Source organism: Podarcis filfolensis, assembly GCF_964270895.1.
Source record: "Podarcis filfolensis genome assembly, chromosome: 10".
Taxonomy (NCBI): domain Eukaryota; kingdom Metazoa; phylum Chordata; class Lepidosauria; order Squamata; family Lacertidae; genus Podarcis; species Podarcis filfolensis.
This window is the reverse complement of record NC_139612.1, coordinates 50,727,366-50,751,743: the sequence shown is the minus strand read 5'-3', so window position 1 is coordinate 50,751,743 and position 24,378 is coordinate 50,727,366. Positions and strand designations below refer to the sequence as shown.

At 44.9% G+C, this 24,378-nt stretch overlaps 1 protein-coding gene across 1 annotated transcript; it reads right to left on the bottom strand.

Moving 5' to 3' along the window:
- Positions 1–14,479: 14,479 nt before the first annotated feature.
- CKAP4 (cytoskeleton associated protein 4) lies at positions 14,480–23,058 on the bottom strand. Its single transcript, XM_083574118.1, has 2 exons — positions 22,098–23,058; positions 14,480–17,285 (listed from the first exon to the last, which is right to left on the bottom strand). Exons 1-2 carry the CDS (start codon positions 22,887–22,889, stop codon positions 15,960–15,962), a joined length of 2,118 nt encoding a protein of 705 aa, XP_083430244.1. The 5' UTR covers positions 22,890–23,058; the 3' UTR covers positions 14,480–15,959.
- Positions 23,059–24,378: the final 1,320 nt, after the last annotated feature.

Sequence of the window (24,378 nt, the reverse complement as noted above, 5' to 3'; positions counted from 1 at the left end):
CTTATCCATGGCAGCATAAGTCAAGAGAGATTGTGCATGGACCATTATCTGGCTGTGGTGGTGAAGTGGATGAGGTCCAGTAAGCTGAGCTTGAACCCTGGAAGACTCAGGCATTGTGGGTTTGTGGTTCCCATGTTCAGAAGATTGGCCAGTTGCCAGTTCTGGATGAGGAACTGCCTCTGAAAAAATAGGTGCATAGTCTATGGGTGCTCCTGGATCCATCTTTATTTCTGGAGGCGCAGGTAGCCTCAGTAGGTAAGAGTGTCTTTCACCAGCTACAATTAGTACCAGCTATGGCCACTGTTAGACAAGATAGTCTAGCTGTGGTGATTCATGCACTGGCTACCTCAAAACTTGATTATTGTAGTGTGTTGATGTGGCAGATGAAAGTGGTTCTGCTGTTGCAGATACACAATGGCATTTCTTCTCTCTGCACTCCTCGCAGCGGTCATTCCTCCTCTGGTCACTGCTGTGGATACACAACATCTGTCTCCAGGCACTGCAGTCGTCTGCAAGGGATTCCCGCACAGCAGGGCTGATGTTGCCAGCCTCCATGTCACATTTGCAGACCGAAGCATCCTTATTTTAAATAAAACTGTTTTAGAGTTTAGGGCAACCAGCCAAGAATTTACATGGTTATAAATGTTTAGTTTTAGTTTTTAATATCAATTTTTCCACAATAAAATTGTGCTTGTTTTCCAGTAAATGGGCTTAGCATCAGGTCAGCAGAAGCAAACTCCACTTTATTCCCATAGACAGGATGGTATTATGATTTTAAAATATAAAAGAGTCCTGATCAGTCAGGCCATAGGCCCATCTAGTCCAGCATCCTCTGAGAATCACAGTTAATAGTCATTGATAGCCTTATTCACCATGAACTTGTCTAATCCTCTTTTAAAGCTATGATTAAAGTGAGTTTTTAAAATGTGAAACTGCACATGGTCAGAGCATATTTTTTAAAAATTAAAGTTGGCAATGTATTGTTTCAGCATATCAGGAATGTACAAGCATGGCAGGAGGAGAGAAGCATTAATTGTGCGCCTCACACACAAAAACAAAACGTGCTTCACAGCTGAAGTAATACACCTGGCCATCTAACTCCCGCCATTAAGTCCAGAGTCTAAAATGACCTAGCTTCACCTCTGTGCATCAGGCAGTCACCCTCTGGGTCTGCCCCGAATCTCCCACCAACCAGCTCCGATGAATGACCACAGGTTCTAGAGGAATAAACACTTATCTCTATCCATTTTCTCTATATCATGAATAATTTTATACAGTTATACATATGTTCCCACTTGTTGGTTCATTTTATCTAAAAAGCCTGAAATGTAACCTTCCTTCTCAGGGGAGTTGCTCCATCTCCCTGAGTCTTATGAGTCAGACAGCAATGGCCTTTTGGGACCATTTTCAATAAAAAAAAAATCTATATTGGTATGCTTATGAAATAGCTCACTTACCTCCTTCCCTTTGGTACTTCTTTTTATTTCCATTTATAGATGATCGTGATATTAAATACTGAATACAAGAAACAGAGTCCATGGGGATAATCAAGGCTTACAATTGTTTGTGTATATGCGTGTGTGTGTGCGCACGCGTATGTATGTGTATGTGTGCATGTGTACACATTCATGCAGACGCATATTCATGCAGACTGGATTTTTTAAAAATTAAAAAAATCCTTCCTGGTTTCCTTGAATCTTACATATTTTTCACACCAACACATCATTAGCTATAAGCTGAAGTTACAGAGCTTCCAGTCCTCCTAATACAAACTAAAATGTGTGGAAATATCCAGTACAGTCATTCAGCACCCCATTTGCACTCTACTCATCACTCTCCTGCTTTAATTGCTTTCCTGGAACAGTGAACAAATCTGCCCAAGTCCTGAACAAACACATTCTGTGGCATGCAGCAGAACACTTTTGCTTCTTGAGCCATCTTTTTATTTCACTAAACATATTCCTTGCCTGCAAGCATCTTTGCCAGGCAGGATGGGCTACGTTTGCCCCAGATATCTACATCTGGTGCAAACATCAATGAGAGTTAAAACTGTAGGAGAGCTGGGCAAGGGCAATTCAATCTCAGCACAGGAAGTTGGATCAAGTGGCTGTCCAAAGTATTTCCTGCTTTGTTAAGCCAGTGTAAGTCTGCAGGGTTGATACGGCCTAAGTATGGTCTATGTCTATGGTCCAGTTGCATATTCCTGCATTGTTGGAGGGTTGATGCTTCGGGTTCCTTTCAACTCTACAATTCTGTAATTCCAGAAGTGGTTGCAGCCTAATGGCAAATTCCCTAATGGCTTATACCCAACTTAAGTGGGGTTTGGATTGCAGACACAGTATCTTTCCCCCAGTTCTAACCAGTAAAGTACACAATGGCACACAGGATTGGGGTTTGTAATCTTGTCCAGTGTAATCACTACAACTCCTGTAAGCCTCGGCTAGCGGCTGAGTCCCACTTTGTGTGTGGGTACCATTTTGGCTACATAAGCAATGTTACTCACACTGAGCACTGGAAACAGAGAAATGATACAACATGATAAAAACAACGGAAACATTCTGTGCTGGGAGATTCATGCAGATAAGATACAGAAATAGGAGCAGCTAACGTGCGCACGAATCTTGGAAGTGGTGGCACTCTGGCAACAAGGTTGAAAATAGCTGAGTGGTAAATTAATCTTGTGCATTTTTACATGAGAACTTGAGATGTAAACTTTTGTTCAAATCTTTCTGAACACTCATTTTTCATGTTGCTTATGTAGCAAATCTACTATTTTAACTAATGGCTAACCTCTTGGCACTGGTGCTGGTCCAGAGAAAAGCACAAAGTGGATTCGGAACAGAACTATACTGTACTCTCTCTTTTTTGCAATGTCCCAAGAGATTGGTTGCCTAAATAATACATGGAGCAGAATCAGTGCACAGGAACAGTGAGGGTGCTTGGCTCCTAGCTGCTAGGGCCTAGCATCACCATATCTGCTGATTCTGCCCTGCAAATGTTTCTCTGAGACCTTTTCCCCCACCCCTCCTGATGGGCTTACTTCAAATCTTGTTTCAAGATATAACCACAAGCATGCTTTTATAAAGAAACTCTAATGTGTAGTTCCGCTCTCCGACAACAATATTGTCTTCTCAACCCCTCCTCCACCCCACTGTGCCAGCAAATAAGTACTTAAGTGGAAACATACTGCCCAGAATCCAAAGAACCTGGCTGGCTAGTTTTGTATCCCCAAGGAAGCTTTGAGCTTCACTTTCGTGATCAAGCAGACACCTTCTGCCACATGGAAAACTGCTCTTCAAACTGGGGAGGAGAAAAGGGACTTCTAAAAGTAGCTTGTGATACAGCATGTGGGATATACTCTCCTTTTTTTTAAGCCTGAAATCTTGCCGCATCGTGTACTTTAGGCCAAGCTGTTTGCATCCCAGAAAAGCTTCCAGACTTTCGTTTTTTGGAGGTGGGATTCAATCACATACGGGGAAATTCAGGCTGCACAGTTAAAGTTGATTAGTGGTCTTGCACAACAAATCTGCTTTCCCTACTCCAAAACAGAACTTACTGCGATAAGGAAGGCAATGGGGAAATGCAGTGGGAAGTGTGGCATAATGACTGCTAGATGCAATTCCATATAACCTCCCTGTAAACAAATCGGAATGAATTCTTTGCAAAGAGCTGGTGTTTTCTCAGCTCCCTGCAAACTTTGTGCAAACAAATCAGGTTGAATGCTCAATGAATACTTCTGAAAGCAATTCCCGAAACTGGCTGTTGTTGCACTAGTGCAAAATCATATTGTTATGGTTTATATTGTCTCAGGTAGATGTACAGGTGCAAGTGTTTTGCATCCTGCTGCTATGGAAAGGCAGGCAGGTGAAGGAAGAATTATTTGTTGCTCATCAAACCGTAGTGGGGAAGGAAATGAACTCAACATGTTTCTTCCTCTAGCTCCACCAGGTGGTGGGAAACACTTTGTGCCAAGCAAAAATCACACCATTACAAATATTCTGACATTTTTGTGGGCCATGTCTTTTCTCTTTATAAACTGGAAATTGTTTCATTCAACTCAGAAAAATTAGAATGTTTTAAGGGAGACTTGTGTCCATTATCATGGAATGAATAAGTAATGCCAGATGCAATGCTAAGAAAAGTGAACAAAGGAAATTTGTAATAAATAGCCTTGCAGGAGAGATTTGAAGTCCAGTTTAAGAATCGTAAGACAGGAGAGCAGCAGGGGCCTTGAAGTTGCCCATCCCCGGTTAGAACATGGGCAGCAGACTAAGAAAAAATGCTGTATAAAAACAGTATAGCTGATAATGGACAAAGAGTTCATAGATCCATCTTTGGATTGTCATTTATTATAATAAGCAAAAACCTCTACATACAGTGGTACCTCGGGTTAAGTACTTAATTCGTTCCGGAGGTCCGTTCTTAACCTGAAACTGTTCTTAACCTGAAGCACCACTTTAGCTAATGGGGCCTCCTGCTGTTGCCGCGCCGCCGGAGCACAATTTCTGTTCTCATCCTGAAGCAAAGTTCTTAACCCAAGGTAATATTTCTGGGTTAGCGGAGTCTGTAACCTGTAGTGTATGTAACCTGAAGCGTATGTAACCCGAGGTACCACTGTATTTGTATCATTTCTCATAGCTAGATCTTGTAATTAAAAACCCCCAAAACTGATTTTTTAAAAAACCTGATTGAGATACAAACTTGGAACAGAGAAAGTGTTTGGAAGATAGTTGATCCCCCCCAAGCAATAACAGAAGTGGGAAATTCAACTTTTTAAAGGAACAGGTACGTAATTCCCTTGCGCACACAGCTATGACCTCATTATAGCTCTTAGCACATGTATGGAATCTGTGCTCAGTAAAGAAAAAGTATGGCCCATTAGGTCATGTTAAACAAAACAAATGAAGTTCAGTAATGCCTCAAAATGGGGCAATATTTAACTAGAAGAGGAACAGTTGCTCACCTGTGGGCATTACGAAACTCTGCCTAAGGCAGGCATGAGGGAACTTTTCTAGTATGAGGGACTCACTGCTTCACAGGTACCTTTCAGGAGCCACAATCTCCACTGGTGGGGAAGGTGAGAGCAACACATACTTGCACTGCAGCCATGCAAAAATCAGATTCTACACACATCTCTCCATCCAGCAGGCAAGAGGCAATACCTTCAATGGCACATTCAAAGTGCGGGTTTTGACCTATAAAGCTTTTTACAGCTCAGAACCACAAGAACTTCTGGAAAACCTTTCTCACATTCTACTGAGACCCATCTGTAGGTCCCCATGAAGCTCACTGAATGAGTAGCCACAATCTCCTGGCCTATCGTAACTCACAGGGTTGTTGTGATGATAAAATTTGGGAGGGGGGGCTCGTTCGTGTGCCACCTTTAGCTAGGAAGAAAGGCCAGATAAAAAGGTAACAAATAAATAAAAATTGTGGTGGGTGTGTTACTATTTCTCATTGTATTCCAAGATGAGAATGTAGAAACCCAGCAGCTTACGTTTTGGGTGGCCCCATTTTCCTTTCAGAAAGGATAAGCACCCAACCATCTGCTTTTGTTTTTTGAAGGAATGATAGCTGTATAAAGTTGGGGAAGAGGCAAGATAGCTATGGCCAGTGAGGCGTTTGAATCGGATAGCCCTGCCAAATTTGAATTAGACACAGTAGTAATTTTGCCCACAGGTTTTTTCAAATGTCTGTAGAGGCTAAGGACACGTTGTACGAGGAGGTGACTTCAGACACCAGGCCCGTTGGCAGACCATCTCAGCGTTACAAAAATGTCTGCAAGAAGGCTGGCGGTATCAACCCCACTATGTGGGAATCCCTTGCAGACGACCGCAATGCCTGGAGGACAGACAGGTCATGAAGGAATGACCACTGGGAGGAGTACAGAGAAAATAAATGCCGTGGTGCATCTGCAGCAGCACAACCAGACGCCTTCATCTGCCCCAGCAGCAACAAAACATGCCTCTCCAAAATCAGTTTCTACAGCCACAGCAGGCGCTGCAACTCTCCAATGGTTAGACTTTACCCCTAAAGGTGCACTACTCCATTATCTCCTGAGACAGATGGACGCCAACAACTTTCTCAAATGGAAAATAAATTTGTGCCCTGGGGAGGTCATTTGGTGCTGCTAGCGCAGTGGTTTGACACTCTCCCAGAGGTACACTCCGTTGTCTCTCAAGGCAGACAGATGTCAACAAAAATTTGCTCGTTGTAGCTCCACAACAAACCCAAAGAATATGTTCTCCCTTGTGTGGAGTAAACCAATGCACAAATGGCATTATTTTTATGACATTATGGCCATGACCATGTCAATGCAGCTATTAATATCCATTCAGCAGCTCTGTTAGCAGGTTTGTGATAAGGAAAAATTCAACAGGTACGGCTTTCTCCTGCCACTACTTCAAGAAAGACAATGACAGTTGAATGTCTCCCTTGCTCCTACCACTGTTAAAAGTACACAGCCTCCTTCCAGGGAAATATGTTTAAAAAAAAAAAAAAAAAAAAAAGACCCGTCAACCTTACTAATAATATATATAAATTCTTTAAGCCACAGTGTGTATACATGATTCTTTAACAAAAATAATGAAGGGATGTAGAGCCGGGACAGAATGTTTACAGCAAAATGGCATCAAAAGTTCACTTTGAATTCACAAACGAATTCCAAGGAAATTGTTAATCACAGCATGCTTATGCTTTCTGCCCTGTCTCATAACTTTTAGGGTTTCATTCCACCACAGACCATCATGGCCAGGGTAAGAAAGAGTTCTCCACTGGAATTTTGTATATTTATGTCTAGCTTGCAGGAGAATTTTTTTCTAATGTTGACCTAGTTACAATAACCCACCCATTGTCATTATGGAGGAATGGAAGAGTGGGTGGGGATGACTAACACTTCAACCAGGCGACTCCCCTCCCCTGCCCTACAGTTCAGTCTGCTAAAATTGAAAGCTCTCCCTTTCATCTCCTCCGCAGCAAAGTCACAGAGGAACCGTCTTCTGAAACCAAATCTTCCCCTTCAACTTTGCCCACTTGGGCTACCTGAAGGAGCGCCTCCACCCCCATCGTTCTGCCTGGATGCTGAGGTCCAGCGCCGAGGGCCTTCTGGCGGTTCCCTCATTGCGAGAAGCAAAGCTACAAGGAACCAGGCAAAGGGCCTTCTCGGTAGTGGCACCCGCCCTGTGGAACGCCCTCCCATCAGATGTCAAAGCGATAAACAACTACCTGACATTCAGAAGACATCTTAAAGCAGCCCTGTTCAGGGAAGTTTTTAATGTGTGACATTTTAGTGTATTTTTGGTCTCTGTGGAAGCCGCCCAGAGTGGCTGGGGAAACCCAGCCAGATGGGCGGGGTACAAATTATTATTATTATTATTTATTATTATTATTTGAAAAGCCAGACACAAAATCTTGCATTCAATGTTAGTAATACTCAGAGTAGACCCACTGAAATCCTGGACATCACATGACTAAATCTGGCCTATTAACTTCAGTTGGTGTCTTCCATGTAGGACTTACTTGCATTAAAAAACCCTTGTATCAAACCTGAGCATTGCTAAATCTATGGATGTCCACCTGGGGCTGACCTTTACAATGATGGTTCCCTAGTTGCAGATTGCACTCCCTAGTGGGGTGTGCTTGTCTTCATCGTTATTAACTTTTAGGAGGAATTTTAACACATTCCTGTTTACCCAGGCATTTAGTGCCTAAAGAATACTGTCCCTGCCAACCTCAAGATCATTGGATGGAAGTATGGTTTTAATTGCCATCACTTTTAGAATGTTTGTAACTGGAACTGCTTTTAGATGTTTTAGTTGTAATTGTTGTCAGATTGTTTTGATCCATTTTCAAATCTTTTCAATATCTCCCTGGACTCCCCTTTGGGAGAAAGGCGGGATATGAATGCAATTCAGTAAATAAATATACATTATCTTGGACAAGTAGATCAGCAGGAAGTGGGGTCAGGGCTCCAGCAAGCCAGTGAACCACTTGAAGGTCTCTATAACCACCATGTAACCACATCTGCTGTGAGGATGAAAGTGGTGAAAGGAGGCTAACTTCCTGTTTGGGTTACTGCCTCTTTACTCTTTGCCTTTAACAAGGGCACTGTAAGCAGGAAGTTGTACGGCTGTAAGAGTAGCCTCGCTTCACCAGACCAAAAGCCTATCTAGTCCAGCATCTTATTCTAACAGATGCCAACCAGATGCAGGAAGAAAGACCTGAGCGCAATAGCACAGTCCTCACCTGTGGTTCCCAACAACTGGTACGCAGAGGCATACTGTCTCTGATGCTGCAGGTAGAACATATGCTAGTAGCCACAGATAGCCTCGTCCTCTATGAATATACTGTATCTTTGAAGCTCTAAACGGCCTCAGTCCTGTATACCTGAAGGAGCGTCTCCACCCCCATCATCCAGCCCGGACTTTGAGGTCCAGCGCCGAGGGCCTTCTGGCAGTTCCCTCGCTGCGAGAAGTGAGGTTACAGGGAACCAGGCAGAGGGCCTTCTCGGTAGTGGCGCCTGCCCTGTGGAACGCCCTCCCAGCGGATGTCAAGGCAATAAACAACTATTTTACTTTTAAAAGACAACTGAAGGCTGTTTAGGGAAGTTTTTAATGTCTGATGCTGTATTGTTTTTAATATTCAGTTGGAAGCCGCCCAGAGTGGCTGGGGAAACCCAGCCAGATGGGCAGGGTATAAATAATAAATAATTCTTCTTCTTCTTCTCCTTCTTCTTCTCCTTCTCCTTCTTCTTTTTAAAGCCATCCAGACTTGATGGCCACCACTACATCTTGTGTAAAAGGCAGGAGTTCAGCAAGGGGTAGCTTCAGCCACTCTAGAAGCCATTGATGGAAAGGGTCACATAAAGTTAGTATAACTTTAAAATATAACCATTAGGAGAAGAAAAAGCAAGTGTCTTGTGGCACTTAAAAGACTTACGGCACAAACTTTCATGGAATACAGTTCACGTCATCAGATGCATTTTTTTCTTCAGGGATGCAGATGCTGTGGTCCTCCAGATGTTGTTGCTCTCAAACCTCCACCAGCCACAGCCAATATGATCAATGGCTAGGAGTGATGGGAGTTGTGGTCCAGCAACATCTGGAGGGCCACAAATTCCCCACCTCTGAATTATCTTGTGGATTCTAGTCCAGACCAGTAAATCGCATGCCGTAAGCGAATTTATTAGTCTTTAGGGTGCCACAAAACACTTTTGCTTTTCTTCAACAGACTAGCACAGCTTCCCAATGGAAGTCACCTTCAGAAAATTATGATGTTTTTCAGTTAGCTTACTATAGAGTCAACAAGTGCTTATGAAAAATTTGGATGTGTATGGAGAACTCTACATTCTCTAAGTCCGTATGTGTTTTCACATATTTTTATATGGTTTTCTATTTTCCATGTTTTCCTGCAATCTTTGGATGAAAGGTATTTTAGAAACATAATGAATATGCTTAGCAAAACCCAAGAATTATATTTTCAAATGCTGTTACAAATATTGCCACTGGATGGCAGACTTCAGCTGTTCAATTCTCAAATTATTTCTAAGGGCAGCCAGCACAAAGTTTGGCAGACTTCAGACTTGCTGGATTCTTGTTGTTGTCGTCTTCATCTTTTGAAGCTCACCAACTGGTGCCAAACAGTAGCTCAAGGAACAGACATAGCATTAAGGAGCAGGGAGTACATGCTCCATCCAGGGATTTGTTACAGAATAGGCCATTGGTCCATCTAGTTCAGTATTGCCCACACTGACTGGCAGCAGCTCTTCAGAGTTTCAGAGATGTCCATCAGCCCTAACTGGAGATGCCATGAATTAAACCTGGGACTGTCTGCATGCAAAGCAGATGCTCTACCACTTTGCTACAGCCCTTCCCCAAGTTTAGGCCTAGAACTGTTCAGTACAGTGGTACCTTGGGTTAAGAATTTAATTCATTCTGGAGGTCCGTTCTTAACCTGAAACTGTTCTTAACCGGAAGCACCACTTTAGCTAATGGGGCCTCCCGCTGCCACCATGCCACCACCGCACGATTTCTGTTCTCATCCTGAAGTAAAGTTCTTAACCCAAGGTACTATTTCTGGGTTAGAGGAGTCTGTAACCTGAAGCGTTTGTAAACCGAGGTACCATTGTACTAGAACTGAGTAAAAGTAAAGGGACCCCTGACCATTAGGTCCAGTCATGGCCAACTCTGGGGTTGCAGGACTCATCTCGCTTTATTGGCCGGTACAGCTTCTGGGTCATGTGGCCAGCATGACTAAGCCGCTTCTGGCAAACCAAAGCAGTGCACGGAAACGCCGTTTACCTTCCCGCCAGAGCGGTACCTATTTATCTACTTGCTCTTTGATGTGCTTTCGAACTGTTAGGTTGGCAGGAGCAGGGACCGAGCAACGGGAGCTCACCCCGTCGCGGGGATTCGAACCGCCGACCTTCTGATCAGCAGGCCCTAGGCTCTGTGGTTTAACCCACAGCGCCACCCACGTCCCAAGGTACCATTGTACTAGAACTGAGCTCACAGTACTTTTCCACAAATATCCACTCCTGGTTTTATTCCAGACATTGTTTGTTTCAGGAGTCTGTTTTAGTGGGGAAAGGAGGGAGGGGAAAGAATATTTTATTATTGCTGCTGTTAAACAAAGGGAATTGGAAACCTTTGGCCATTACTGCCACGACAGGAAATGCCACGCCTGGGGAAAGGGCAGATGTGGCCCTCCAGGACTCTGTATCTGGCCCTCAGGACTCTTTGTAGACCACACACCCTCCTGAGCCACACCCCTCACCAGTTATGCTTTGCACCGTCCTTGAGTACTTTTGCTGGGCGCGGGGAGGGGCTGCACATATTAAACTCTTGGCTGCCTCAATGAAGAACTGACGTGTGTGAATGTGAAGAAACAAGCCTATTGTACAAAGGTAAAATTCACATCTAGTTCTCCCCCCACCACTGACATGAGGCCCACTTAAAGGAACATGGCCATTAATTTCCCACCCCCACTTGACTGCACATCACCCAGAGATCTGACTTCTCTTCATCCCTAGCCCAACAGATTGAATTAACTGCAGTAACAGAAGAAGAGAAATCCTGTGCAGTCTTGCCAGGTCCAGATTAGAAATGCAAACCTTTTCATTTAAACTTGTCATTTAAACTGCTAGCACTGAGAAGGCACCCCATCGAAGAAAAAAAGCACCCAGACTCTTTACTTGCTTAATTTTTTTCCTTGCGACTTCCTTGTAGAAATAGCTGGGCATATGTCGGAAGGGATGAATTTCCTTCATGAGCATAAATCACCTAACAGGAGAGGTAATCACAAATGCAAGGTCAAATGAGCCAGTTGCTGTGGTAATGGCTAGTAGCTCTTGCTAGATCTGTGTAATTAATCAGCTAGTGTAGGTATTAGCGTTGCGGTTGAAGCCTTGGAAGAGATTGTATCTGCATCTGTATCTAAAAAGCCTGCAAGCTGGGACTTGTTTTTCCTCATATGATTTCATCCAGAGCTGTTTGCTGTGTGTCTATTCCTTGTCATTAAAATTTGGACCCTGCTGACTTTACTCCTGTGTGGCGACTTTTATTTCAAGCGCAACCTAGATCCACACTTCCTCTGCATGCGTGTCTTCTCTCAGATTCCCAACATTCCTTTTAAACTTTAATAATAATAATAATAATAATTTTTATTTATACCCCGCCCTCCGCAGCCAAGGCCGGGCTCAGAGCGGCTTACAAGCAATAATAAAAACAAGTTGAATGATTACAACTTAAAAACAAAATTAAAATACAACATTAAAATATTGAAACATTAAAATATTAAAATGTAGCCTCATCGCAGGAGGAGAAGGAAAGGAAAAAAGAGAGGGAGGGAATCAAATTGGCTCCAAGCCAAAGGCCAGGCGGAACAACTCTGTCTTACAGGCCCTGCGGAAAGAAATCAGATCCTGCAGGGCCCTGGTCTCACGAGGCAGAGCGTTCCACCAGGCCAGAGTTGAAAAGGCCCTGGCTCTGGTTGAAGCCAATCTAACTTCCTTAGGGCCTGGGACCACTAGGGTGTTGCTATTTATGGACCTTGAGGCTCTCCATGGGGCATACCGGGAGAGGCGGTCCCGTAGGTACAAGGGTCCTAGGCCGTGAAGGGCTTTAAAGGTCAAAAGCAACACCTTAAATCTGACCCTGTACTCTACCTGGAGCCAGTGCAGTTTGAAAAGCACTGGGTGAATATGCTCCCATGGCAGAGACCCCGTGAGGAGCCTCGCTGCAGCATTCTGCACCTGCTGGAGTTTCTGGGACAGCTTCAAGGGCAGCCCCGCGTAGAGCGAATTACAGTAGTCAAGCCTGGAGATGACCGTCGCATGGATCACTGTGGCCAGGTCGGGGCAGGAAAGGTAAGGGACCAACTGCTTGATGCGGCGAAGGTGGAAAAATGTCCACCTTTAAAAACTTCATTATCACTAATGGATATCTGGGAGCAGGTCTTCAATGCCATGTCCAGCTTCCTTTTCCCTCCTCATCACTTGCAGAGCACCCTCCCTTTTTCTGACGCAATGCTGCTTCATGTTTACAGTGTATACAGGCTACATTACTTCAAGGCTGTTTTTTAAAATGTACTCCTGCTGTTTATCTTGACCAAGGCCAGCCCAAGACATTTTGCTGCCTGAGGCAAAGGATGATCCGTCCTGCATTCCATCTGCAGAAGCTGATCAGCATGGCAGCTGAATCAGATTTCAGTACTCGGGACAGGACAGTGTCCTCCCCAGTGTCAGAGGGCAGCGGACTAGCTTAGATGGTGTGGGGCAGGTGGTGGGGCACACACAGAACTATGTCCTCCACAGAGAGGAATAGCCAGGGGTCTGTCACCCACAGCCCCTAACATTTTATTCCTGAGGAAGCTGCCTAATGGTCAGGCCGGCCCTGATCTTGACAGCTTAAGATAGGTAAGGTTGCAGGCTGAAGATATATTCTCCCATTGCTTCTGTAGCAACCTTTCCATCAAAGTCTTGCTATCAGTCTAGTCTTACAACGGCGTATGTATTGCGCTTTGACAGCCCAGGCTGAGATTCCCACATAGCAGGGAAGCTTGCTGGGTGACCCCACCCCCAACCAAGTCGTTTTCAATTTATCCAACTTCTCAGAATTTGTGGGTTCATGTACACCTGACTCAGCTCTTTGCACAGAGGTTGGCCTGAAAGTAACAAATTGTTATAGGTACAGTGGTACCTCAGGTTAGACGCTTCAGGTTATAGATGCTTCAGATTACAGACTCCACTAACCCAGAAATAATACCTCGGGTTAAGAACTTTGCTTCAGAATGAGAACAGAAATCACATGACGGCGACACGGTGGCAGTTGGAGGCCCCATTAGCTAAAGTTGTACCTCAGGTTAAGAACAGTTTCAGGTTAAGAACGGACCTCCAGAACAAATTAAGTTCTTAACCTGAGGTACCACTGTAAATAGTCGTCACAGCACAGACTAGAACCAAGGTTTGTATAACATGAAGCAGGGCAAAGATGTAAAGGATGATTTTTTCCAGAAATCTGGCTTCTTCAATGGAGCTTACTCCAGAAAGTATGTGCATTAGATTGCATCCTCAATCAAGAAGTTTCGCTTTTGAGCTTACCAAGACAAGCATCTAAAAGAAGAAAAACGTTAAACACAACTGTGATTCATTTGTTTGCACACTTGCTGGGAGAGGGGAACCAGCAAAGTTATAAAGATCTGGACCCTGAAACTGTGCAGTCTCATAGGTTGAGCTTCCAATTCGGAATCCACTTTCCCTTTTCAGATGTGTGCACAAATTTGATGAAAAGCCTTGAGCAGCAGCCCAAAAAATGTTTTGAAAATTCCATTTCAGCTCTGGAATTCTTTCATGAGGGACATGGAGGGCATTGAACATCCCATCTTCCCCTTCAGGGCTAAATAATGACAGGAAAGAGATGAACTGATGTGATGAGGAGCAAGATGGGCTGGGGGAGGGAACTGAAAAACAAAGCACAGGCAAAACAGAAACATTTTCTATTGTGGTTATATAAACCACTTAGCTATTTCTGTTGATGACTGGAAACACTGGTAAGCAAAAGCTAGGCTGGAAGAATCTGAGCTGTGCCGATTCAGATGGAACTGGCCTGATCCACAGTTCTGGACTAATGGAACAGATTGGAACGTACAATGTTCAGAAAACACAAAAACCAGTGAACTGCAGTTCGCAGTCCAAAGAAAGCATTATCAAAATACATTTGGAATGGTGCATTTGGAGAGGAAAATGCATTTAGGAATGTGTATTTAAATGTGAATTTTCATGCAGCTTTGAGAAGTTAGCAAAAATACTTAGGTCATACAAGGGATATGATTTATTGCTTGTTTTGGGTGTTCATCCAGCCCCCCTTCTCCCAGTGCATACTCATCAGTGTCCTGCCAGTCCCTGACCAATTGCTATGCCCACCTTCCACAAATGTGCAGAAGCACTTTCATATTGCATCCCAAAAAATGTTCACGATATACATTAACAGAAATTCCAACTGTTTATTAGGCATTACAGATACTGGGAAAAGTTAATTTCACAGTCAACTATACCATTGTTCAAGACTCACAAAAGGAAAAATCGGTGAAGAGCAGCTTAGGAAAGTAACAGCTGATCTCAATACCGTGGATCTTCCTTGGCTTTTAAGGCTTAGGGTCCCTTGGAGGCAGTTTCTGAATACACACATTGCTGACAACACCCGGATATGGCCAGACATCTTCTCTGTCTCCATCACCCCTGATGCTGTACTGTTTCCAAAAGTAAGTGCTAACCTCTTTGTACGTGAAGAGGTCTTTATGTGCAGAACGCTTCCAAAAAACCAAAAAAGCCTGTTCCTAAAATTAGGTACCTTTCTAAACATACAAATTTTTTAAAAAGTGAAAAACAAAAATGCAAACTTTTTCTTAACGGAAGTAAAACAAGGATCCAGTCCATGTTCAGTGGTTCTTAAAAATGAACAACAGTTTTTAATACTTCTCATTCTTTCAACATTTGCCCACGACCCAAGTTATTTTTTATATATAAAAAATCAGGCTGAGGTCCAATTCTATTTCATCAAAGTCAACAATAAGATCAGGCACTTCGTGTGGATCTTAGTAATACATATTATACTTTGCTGCAGCACAGAGGACATGTTAAAAACGAACTGGAGTGTGCGTGTGTGTGGAAACAATTCTGTGTTCGCTACCCACTCTTTCTGGCATGACAATCAAAATGGCACATTTTTATTTAGCTGGTTTGTTTCATCTCCCTGACTTGGTTCCTATAGCTCCCTGCAGAACGAATTAGGGCATCACAACTGAAAATCCAGCCTTCAATCCATAAATGGTCCCAACAAGACTGGTTGATGGCTAAGTTCTATCCATTATTGCCATTTTTTATCCACCTTGGACAATTCCAAAGCACCAGAAGATGTGTGCTCTTTGGAATAGCAATACTGATTCTAAGAGCTGCAAAGTTGCCTCAACCCAATTTCGGGGAGTCCACATCCTGAATTGGATTACACAATAACATTTTTCTTCTTAGCCGTGAGCAGAGCCCTGCACACACTCAGCTGTACGCACAAGGCTCCTGCACGCACCAGCTGCTTTATTTGATTGGATGAAGCAGATCTGAATGTGCAACGCCAAGCACACTCAAGTCTACTTCCTTCATTCAAATAACAGAGCCCCCATGTTTGCCAATGGATCAAGGCAACAGTTGTCATAATTTGGCTTCCTCCTCTTGTACTGTGGATTAAACAGCAGAAGCAAAACGATTTGTCCTAGCAACTGAAGGAAACAAAAAAAATTATGAGGGCCTAACTAGAACGTGTTACGATTCTTAAAACGGCACCAATAGATTTTAGTTTCAAACCCACCAATATTCCACTTCCCCCAACAACAGCAACAAAACTCTTTGGCCTATGAAAACTATTTTTGGTTTTGCAGTTCAATACTTACACATGCTCTACACTAGGTAGCTAAACCTTTTCATGTATCTTTTCTACTTTCACAAACAACCTGTCCAGGTCCTTCTTTACATCCTCAAAGGAGCTCTTCAGCGACTGAACGTCATTCTCGTTGGTTTCTATTTTCACAGAGTAAGCAACCAGACTGTCAACTGCAGTCCTGAGCATTTTTAAGTCCGATTCAGCCTGGCCGAGAGAAGATCGCAGCTCATCAACATAGCCTATCACAGAAGAGAGTTCTCCTACATTATCTCTGGACTGCCCTGCATCCATCTGAGGCTTTTCTTTATCCAGCAGAGCACGGACTTGTTTCTGGATGTTATCAAGTGCATCGGCATTGTTTGGGAAGTCGCTCACGCTCCTCCTTAGCTCCTCAACATCACTGTACATGGAGAGCTGAGATTCACTCAGGCTCCTTACGGTATCTGTCACGGAACGCACCTCTTTCTCTAAATTACCCCGGATGGAGCCTAGCTCTTCCTCTAAAGCAGCTAGCTTGCTGTCATACTTGGAGAGAAGAGATTCCATTTCTTCAGTGTCTTGTGCAGATGGTGACCTCAAAGCCTCAAGGCTCTCTTCTATGGACCTGAACCTGGATTCAAACCCTTCACTGTTCATTTGCAGAGTCGCTACGATGTCTCTGGAAAGAGCATCACCTTCTTGCGCATTGGCAGAAGTCTTGATGTGCACAAGATCTTCCCGGAGTCTCTCAAGCTCACCAGGGAGATGTCCAATAGCCTCTTCTGCTTTAAGAACTTTATCTTGTAGAGTTTGCAATGAAATGTGCTCTGCGTCGGCCACCTCTTTGAACTTTTCGTGCTCCTGCTTGAGATTGACCAGTTCTTTGACTTCGGACAACACATCTGATTCCATCAAATCTATCATACTTTTCAAGGACTCTATAGTCTTCTCTTTTGCTTTCATGGATGTCTGCATCTCGTCAACAACGCCTTTCAAAGCATGAAGTTCATGTTTGTACACCTCTGCTTCCCCTAGGGAAGCCACCTTCATTTTCACTTCATTGATTTCCTCCTGGCTCCGTTTCTGAACATCTGTGAATTCGGCAATATTGTCGTTTATCGACCTAGTTAACTCAGTTAGCCTGTCTTCCACGGTGTTCTCCAGCGACGTGAAATCTCGCTCTCTGGCGTCTTTTACAACGTGGATGCCGTCAGACAGGTCTTTCAGAATTTCATTTTGCAGTTTCTGAAGAACCTCACCAATGCGTGCGATCTCTCCCTCCCCTTGCCTAACAGCCTTCTCTGTGACTTCTTGTTTCTGCTGAGCATTTTTCAGCGTCAATTCAAAACCTCCAAACGCAGACTGAAGAGACTGCACCTAAAAGAGAAAAGCACATATAGGTAAATCTAGACATGGAGCACGCATCGCAGGAAGTTCTACAAGGCTCACAGGAAGCCAGATAGGGGGAAATGAGCAGTGGAATGGAACTAAGTGAGCAGCGTTAGTGGACGAAAATTAATGAGAGTTCAAGTGCACTTATCTGCACAAAGCTATGTTGATGCACCCATGATTCAATCATTTAGACTGAGTAAGTTTCCAATTCAAATAATCATAGAATTGTAGTGTTGGAAGAGCCCTGAGGACCATCTAGCTCAAATACAGGAATCGAGCCTGCGACCTTGGCATTATCAACACCATGCTCCAACCAACTGAGCTATCCAAACGTGTTTTGTCTGGGGTGCTTATCCTTTCTAATCTTATACTCTGCAGTGCTTAGTTGCGGAACCAGAATCTAGCCTCAGAAATCGGATGTAGAGCCATACGTCCATGTTAGAGCACATGATTTAAGTGCATAAAAGGCTTTAACTTCCTCCATTCAGCAATTCTGAATAATAGCAGAACAGGGACAGGAATCTTCTGCACTTAATGGCAGATCAGATCTATGGGGATGACTCTCCCCATGCATCTGTCTCCGCACATAAATTAGGTGCTAATGTATCGATCTGCGGTTCTCAAAGGATTTAGCGCATGTGGCAAGAAAGGAAGCGTTCTGTTATAAATCAAGCACTTCTGGGAGCTATTTCTTTTTGTTTTCCAATGTACTTCTTATCGATAAAAAAATTGGTGTGGCACGAGCAAGTTTTTATTCTGAAAGTGTGGCCCAGAGAAAAAAGTTTGAGAACTGCTGGTCTAGATTCTATGCTGGAAAGCACATGAAATACGCACAGCAACTGGTCACAATGCTTCTAAAATAATATTGATGCACCAACGACAGTCAGGAATACAGTGGTACCTCAGGTTACAGACGCTTCGGGTTAGGGACGCTTCGGGTTACAAACTCCACTAACCAGGAAGTGATTGCTCCAGGTTAAGAACTTTGCCCCAGGATAAGAACGGAAATCGCGCACCAGCAGCAGCAGGAGGCCCCATTAGTGAAAGAACGCTTCAGGTTAAGAATCGTTTCAGGTTAAGAATGGACCTCTGGAACGAATTAAGTTCTTAACCAGAGGTACCACTGTACTCCTCAGCACTAGAGAAGGTCAGCAAACTTTTTTAGGAGGGGGCCGGTTACCGCCCTTCAGACCTTGTGGCGGGCCAGACTGCGAGCGCATGCGCACACGATGGAGGGGGGCTTTTCTCTCTCTCTCCCCCAGCCCCTCCCCTTGCTTTCCTACCTCCTCCACTGCTCTGCCTGTGGTTGGGAGCCGCCAGCGGCGGCGCCGCCTCCTCTCATTTCCGAGCCAGCTTTCCCGGGCATCAGGCACAGGGCCAGCAGGCATGCCAAGCTCCAGCCGAAGCCTCGTCATGATGCCCACAGCATGGCCATGGACGGAGAGGCCGATAGGCGGGTGGCGAGTTTGGGCCGGGCTTCAGCACGCAGGCGACGAGGCTTCAGATTGGCTGGGACCAATCAAAGCCCAGCTCCCTTCCTCTGCAGGGAAGGGAGAAGCCAGGAGGCGGAAGAGAGGAGCTGCCGCCATGGGGGGGGGGAGGGCAGCCGAGGAAAAAAATTTCAAAAAAATGGCGCAGCTCGAACGATCAGACCGAGCCAAGTGGCGATTTCACAACCGCCCATGGGCTGGATACAGAGGGCAATTGGGCCTGATCCAGCCCACGGACCTTAGTTTGCCGACCCATGTACTAGAGGCCCAAGTGGCCTATGTGGCTAGAAGTGCCTTTCATCAGATCTGTCTGGTTCGCCAGCCATAGCTGTTCCTTGACAGGAACAGCCTGACTACTGTAGTCCATGCATTGGTACCCTCAAGTCTGGATTACTGCAATGAGCTCTGTATGGAGCTGCCCTTGGGCTGGGTTCCAACTAGTGCAGAATGCAGCAGCCAGACGGCCAACGACATGTGACACCATTGTTAAAACATCTCTACCAGCTGCCCATTTACCACCAGTAAAAATGTGAGTAGTAAAAAATAAAAAAATAAAAAGTTGCGTTCCAAACAATCCCAAAATCAATGTTGGATTAAAATCTGCTGGGTTTCATATTTTCTCTGCAATTACGCACACTACTCACAAGAATCTGTGTGCGCAGCAAGGGATCATGGTCCTTCCCTTAATAAGCAGCAATACAACAAAATAATGGCCCCACTGGGTGTCACTCCAGCAGAATGCAGACTTCCCTATCATAATATTTAGAATGCCATGCTGGCACAAAACAAGGCATTAATTTAGGAGCATTATGGATGTTATCAGCCTTAGAAATGCAAATTTCTTCAGCCACCCTTACTTTGTAGGAAGTAGATGTGGAGGACATTTTTTTAAAAAACCAAAAACTAAACTATTCACTTTCACAGCCAGCATTTACTCCATGAGTTGGCAGAGTAAACTCTCTGCCAAGGGCATGTCTAAATTCGTTCTTGGTAATAGTTAACTATAATGTAGAGTTAAATGGTTTCTATTGAATGCTTTTAACTTTGCAGCTAAACACTCTTAGGAGCCTGACCCCAAGGACAACTGGAGCTACACCAACATAGGTATTCACACCATAAATTTAAAGCAACGTGATGCCACTTTTTCCAGCTGGAACTTGCCAGAACTGTTCCAGCGCCTCTTAGGTGGGCACCCTTGCTATTTTACGAGAATAGGGGAGGTGCTCATGGTGAGATCTGGAACCTCTTTTTCTAGAAAAACAGCACTGTTAAGACAGCTGTTAAGAGACCCCACTCCTCTCAAAGAGCTACAATTCCCAGTATATCCTACGAAGAGGGATTGTTTCTTTGTTTAACTATAATTCAGTGAAGGGAACACCAGTATCCTAAAAACTCTCAGCTCCTGAAAGGAGTTAATATTATTAGAAATATGAATTTGGAGAACTGTTAAACAGGTGATATAATGAAATTCAGTTAGAGGGGACTTGAGGAAGTCAGTTATCAATGTAATGAAATTAGGGATTTGAAGTAATAATTCTTTTTTGTGGTTTTTGTGTGTGTATTTTCTCTGTTCTGTGTTTTGTAATGTTTTTCTTTTTTCTTTGTGATAAATGTGAAAATCAATAAAAAAAATTGGGGGGGGGGACCTCTCAGCTCCCTTAACGAACTACAGTTCCCGGAATTATTTCAGAAACGCCGCTTTATGTATGGCGCAAATGTGACCTACATGGTTAAATCTCTATATAACATATGAAGAACCTTGTGTAGTATCCAACCATGTAGATTCTCTAGTGCAAGAATGTCTGCTTATGCAATGTAATTTCGCCCTGCAAGGGTGCTCAATTCAGGGGCACCAGGGAGTGGCAAGGGAAGCTCCACTGCACCATCAGAAATCCTTGCCCTAGTGGATCTCCTCTGTTGGATACCACCCCTTAGGTTTCTTTTAACCAGCCTTTGCCCACTTAGTGCCTTCCAGATGCTTGGACTACAATTCCCAACAGCCAGTGCAGCCATAGCCTAAAACATCTGGTGGACACCTGATTGGCAAAGGCTTCCTTTACCTAAAATATCATCTCACCCATTGCAGATGCCTTCTCATCAGAAGGTGCAGTCTGTACAATGTATGACTCAACCGTTTAACGGGCCGACCCTTTGGAATTCCCTCCCGTGACGTCTCAGACAAGTGCTGCCCCTGTCATGTACATGATCAGCACTTACAAAATACCTTTCCTTTTAAGTCAGGAGTGGGGAACCATTAGCCATCCAGAGGTTACCAAACTACAATTGCCATCAGTCCCAGCAAGCTTGGCCCATGGACAAAGATGATGGGAGTTGTAGTTCAGCAACCTCTGGAGGTCCAAATGTTCCCCACACCCTGATTCTTATCCTGGTCTGCATCTATAAGGATTTTAATTGTTTTTATTATTGATGTTTTATTGTTAAGGGCTTACGGATGGTTCATGGAAAACAATTCATAAGTTAATGAAATTAAAATTAAATAAATTAAAGAAAATTAAAGAAAAAAAATTAAAAGGGGTGCAAGGCAAAACTGAAGGCGGGGCCTAGACGTGTTCTAAGAGTCATGCCAAGGATCTTGCACGAGCGGCCATAACTGCAAGTTATGCAACACGGTGGAAAGGTGAGACTGCACTGGCTTGATACTCCGTGCATGAGGACAAGTTTTGGAAGATGCTAAACTGGATGACTGATTTAGGATGGGGATTTCCCAGGCCCGAAAGGAAACACAAAACATGGTGCAAACAGAATCCACAGGAAGATGGGAACTGGCTGCTGAGGCCTGAGTGCTTTCCCTCCCAGAATTTTCCTCACAAGGAATAAAAACACTCCCAGGCAAAAGCTGTTCACAATCCAAGCTATTCCCATGATTCCATTCAAATGAACGTTTGGCACATCCAACTGGGGCGCCACAAGTGCCAGGCATTCTCCTGAACCAAGTCGCCCTTGCAAAGTTTGGAGGTCCTCGCCAACTTTCTCCTCCTGGCTTACATCCCCACCCCATCGCATTCACCAGAGGCCTCAGAGGGGGCGGGGAGACCATTGCAAGGCCTGCACTCAGCCTAGGGGTGCAGAGACACATAATTTGTAAGACTTTGGCTTTAATGATCCTTTGGGGGAGAAGGAAGAGAACTCCAGGAGACGACGTCGATCACTCCACTTATTCCAAAATACAGAGCAAGGCCCTGGACTTCGGAGCCAAAGTCCCACCCCGACGGCACCCCTCACCCCCCTGCAACTTGGCAAAAAGTTTTAAGAAAATGCAGAGCCAGTGAGCCTCCTCCCCCAATACCTTTTGCACAGCCCCTTCCAAGGCGCGGGCCAACTCCTCCCGCTGGCTCCCGAAGCCTTCTTGCCGGACGCTGATCCGGTTCACTTCTTCGGAGAGGTGATGGACGAAATAGCCCGAGAAAGCAGCCGCGGCTATGAGAGCGAGGGACAAGAGGAAGTTGAAGGCTTTGGCCAGGCTGCAGAAGGACGGCGACGACGAGGAGGCTTTGCCCCCTCCAGCAGCCGAGGCGCCTCCTTTGCTCCCCTTGGCGTGAGGCTGGTTTTGCTGCTGCTGCTGCTGCTGCTGCTTCTTTGCCACGTCATCGGGGAGGTTTGAATGGGCTCCCTTGTCGGACGGCGCGGAGCTGCCGCCCTTGCCGCTCCTTTGTTTGGCCGAAGACATGCTGCGCTCGATGCTGCTGGGCGCCGCGAGCCGCCGGGCTTCGCCGATGATGATGGAGGCGGAACGTCGACGGCGCGGGCGAGAATAGCAGGAGCGAGCGCACTGCAGCCGGCCTCGACGCTGCCTCCCCCATTCAGTCCGAGGCACGAAGGAAGGAGGGAGGGAAGGAAGGAAGGAGGCAGGGGCTTCGAGCGCGCTTCTTCCTCCTGCCCGCCCCTCTCCCAGCGCCGCCCCGAATTCCCTAAGGCGCCCGAGAGGGGGGGAGGCGTGGAGGCTGCCACGCATACTAGGAGGGGAAAGAAGCAGCCGCCCGAGGCTGGGTGGGGAGGCGGCCACGCCACGGGAGGCAGTTCTGCAGCTCCCTCTCTCCCCAGCGGGAGGTGGGCGTCGGCATGGGGAAAGGACTGCCATCCTAAGCAGGACCGCGGAGGAGGGCTGGGAGAGCTGGGCTCGAAGGAGAAGCTCGGCTCGGGTCTCTAACCACCGCAGGAACGCGTTTCCAGGCGTGCTTGGTGCCGCTGCTGCTCCCCACCCCCGTTTAGTTCCGCGGGACTTGACAAAATTGTAGAGTTGGAAGGGATCACGTCGAGGGTCATCTAGTGCCGGGTTTACATACGGGCTGCAGCCCAGGGCCTCGTAATCTAGCGGGACCTAGGCATTTTGCGGTAGATAGATAGATAGATAGATAGATAGATAGATAGATATTAGAAACAGGCTGATTTTACTATATAGGTCCAGTTGCTTAGTAACATTAAACACGTGACAAATGAGTTAATGGCTGTTCTGACTTTGTATATGATGCAATGCAGCTGCTCACAAACTTTTTTATCTGGGCCACACTTTCAGAATAAACATTTACAGTGGTACCTCGGGTTAAGTACTTAATTCGTTCCGGAGGTCCGTTCTTAACCTGAAACTGTTCTTAACCTGAAGCACCACTTTAGCTAATGGGGCCTCCTGCTGCCGCTGCGCCGCTGGAGCACGATTTCTGTTCTCATTCTGAAGCAAAGTTCTTAACCCGAGGTAATATTTCTGGGTTAGCGGAGTCTGTAACCTGAAGCGTATGTAACCTGAAGCGTATGTAACCCGAGGTACCACTGTACTTGTGCCGCACTCAAATTTTTATTGATGAGAAGTAGATTGGAAAACACCCCCCAAAAATCTGAGCAGCACATTATTTATAACATAAAACATGCTCTTATTTTGAAGAGAGATCTATTCCCAAAAGTATATACTTAAAGAAAACAGGTCGCCTGTATTTGCTGTAATAGCTGTACTGGGCGGAAAAGAGAAACATCATATGCTGCTTCTGTGATACTGGAGTGTGTCTGAAGTCTTGGGTAACTCTGATAACTTAGTTTGGCATCCTGTCTTCCAAGTAGGTGGAGTCATAAGCTCATGACTCAGAGTTGATTCTAACAAGGAGTAGGTTGGTCATAACAACAAACACGTTGATTGCATAATATAGTCCCTGTGCAGATTTTTTATTACACTAGGTTTTTTAAATAGTAGCAGAAACTATTCAAAACTTTCCACATGAAATGTCTTTCCCTGCAACATGGTGCTAAGTTTAAATTTAACTCTGCATTCCAGAAGCAGGATTTTTTCAAACTACATTTTGTTACCAAACAAATATTTCATCCTTGGATCACACAAAAACATTGACAGTTCTCCTGCAATACTGAAATGCTTAGGGTGAGGAAACATGAAGTATTGTTGATCAAACAAAAAAGTTCATTTAGTTTAGCATCCTGTTTCCATCAAAAATTGATCAGATTCCTTCAGCAAATCCACTCCTAATGCTGCCGACAGCTGGTATTCATTGATATAACATCTCTCAACACTGAAGAGCCATTTAGCTATTGGGGCTAACTGGTGTGAAGGCACATGAAACCCCAAG

Coding starts and splice junctions, on each gene's coding strand:
- CKAP4 (XM_083574118.1), bottom strand. CDS start 22,889: ATGGCAGTCCTTTCCCCATGCCGACGCCCACCTCCCGCTGGGGAGAGA. Junction 17,286..22,097: donor TGGAAGGGGCTGTGCAAAAG/GTATTGGGGGAG, acceptor TTTCTCTTTTAG/GTGCAGTCTCTTCAGTCTGC.